The 1,638-nt window shown below is 45.0% G+C and overlaps 1 protein-coding gene across 1 annotated transcript in view; it reads right to left on the minus strand.

The window, feature by feature from the left end:
• LOC109162675 overlaps nucleotides 1-1,638 on the minus strand; it is a 2,354-nt gene extending 716 nt beyond the window's left edge. The window contains exons 1-4 of the mRNA XM_019311358.1: nucleotides 1,243-1,638; nucleotides 1,082-1,199; nucleotides 570-1,015; nucleotides 1-527 (exon numbers count right to left, since the gene is read on the minus strand). The exon at nucleotides 1-527 is cut by the window's left edge and continues 217 nt beyond it. Of these exons, the coding sequence (XP_019166903.1) occupies nucleotides 1-527; nucleotides 570-1,015; nucleotides 1,082-1,199; nucleotides 1,243-1,638 (1,487 nt within the window). The remainder of the gene's footprint in view (nucleotides 528-569; nucleotides 1,016-1,081; nucleotides 1,200-1,242) is intronic.

Here is a 1,638-nt window from a genome sequence, read left to right on the forward strand (position 1 = left end):
TTTATCACATCTGGCCCAAAATCATACCACTTCCCTCTGATGAAGATTTGCATCGGTCGTGGCCCTGTGAGACTGTCAATCTCATCACTGAGATTGCAATAGAACTCATATGTGAGCAGCTTGGAGTAAGGGCAAACATCTGTAGCAGTTTTCAAAAGACCAACTTCATTCAGCAAGGGCAGGATGTCGCAAACGGAGTTCAGTTGATTCTCATCCACAGTTCTTTGAACAATCATCTCCCTTCTGACCATAGTGGCCCATTTTGTTTGTGCAGCAGGGGATACAAACTGAGGTTTGTAAACAGTAGTATCAATTCCTTCAATAGGTGGAACCTCCGGAGTTACACTTCGACCTCTTGACCTTGTGGTAGGTTTCCCTTTTCTGGCAGAGGGGGCTGGTGCAGAAGTAGCTTGAGCAGCAGTAGTTCCTTGTTGCTTAACAGAGGAACGTAGAGTCTTGAAAACTTGGTGGATAGGTGGGTCTCCTTCAGGCTTAGCAGTCTCACTCGACTTTCTCTTCTTCACAGGCTGATCCACATCAACATTATCAGCACTGGTTTCAACAACAACCTTCGTTGGAACATTCTTCCTTATTGTCCGTCTTGTTTCTCTGGATGGGGACTGGACTGGAGTCACAGAGTGGCTAGAATCAGAAACATTTGCAGATGAGCTCCCAACAATATTTGATATCTCTCGAATTCTGAAATTCGTGGAATCAGGATGAACAGTTGCCTCAACAGTAGGGGCAGCAGAAGAAGGTGCTTGGGATCCATACACCTTAGCCAGTATCTTATCATCTTCACTGGAGGATTCTAAAGGGTGTATCACTCGATAAGGTTGAGGGATCGAAGCAGATGGTAACCTAGCAAAATGTCGCACATGTTCCAGGCTTTCTCCTAAAGATGTTGCAGTGTAAACAGGGACTCCACCTGTTTTCTCAGACTTGTGGGGACTTGATAAATCAACAGTTTTAACAGATGCAGGTAAGGCAGGAGGATCAACAGCAGGACAAGACTCTTTAGAGACATTAACAGTTTAAGACGGAGGCAGAGCAATATTCTCAGAAGCATAAACAACCAGACTCAGTGGATTTGGCTTATCAGAGGACTTTGTTTTCTCATCAGACACATGCAACGCATCAGATTTTTCACTAGCAAAATTAGTCACAGGCAAAGATAGAGGATCAGCATTCACAGGGGACTTCTCGGAACCCAAAGCAGATTGATTCTCAGGCAAAACAGACACAGACGATGGTAGAAGAATCAACAAGTCTATCAGGAGAAATTTCAATAGGGGTTTCAGAATCATTTACCCGTTGTCGAAGAATCTCCTGTCTGTGTGTTGCTTCTCTCTGAGCAGCTTCAAGATACAGAGCTTGGGACTCCTCTCGTCGTCGAGCTTCTTCAACAGATTCTAGGGCACGTTGAGCAAAAAATTGAAGGAATGCCCCGGCCCGATTTCCATCCGAGGGTTCTGGAATAAACACTGGAGAGACGTCATCACTGGCTTCGGCGACCAACACAAGAAGTTCAGTTACATCATCTGCCGACCATTCAGCATAAAACTCTGGATAGTTGGTCATAACAGTCACCAGAATCTCGTCGCGAAGTAGAGGATCAAGCTTGAGCTTCTTTAACAT

Source organism: Ipomoea nil, unplaced genomic scaffold, assembly GCF_001879475.1.
Source record: "Ipomoea nil cultivar Tokyo-kokei standard unplaced genomic scaffold, Asagao_1.1 scaffold2957, whole genome shotgun sequence".
Classification (NCBI taxonomy): domain Eukaryota; kingdom Viridiplantae; phylum Streptophyta; class Magnoliopsida; order Solanales; family Convolvulaceae; genus Ipomoea; species Ipomoea nil.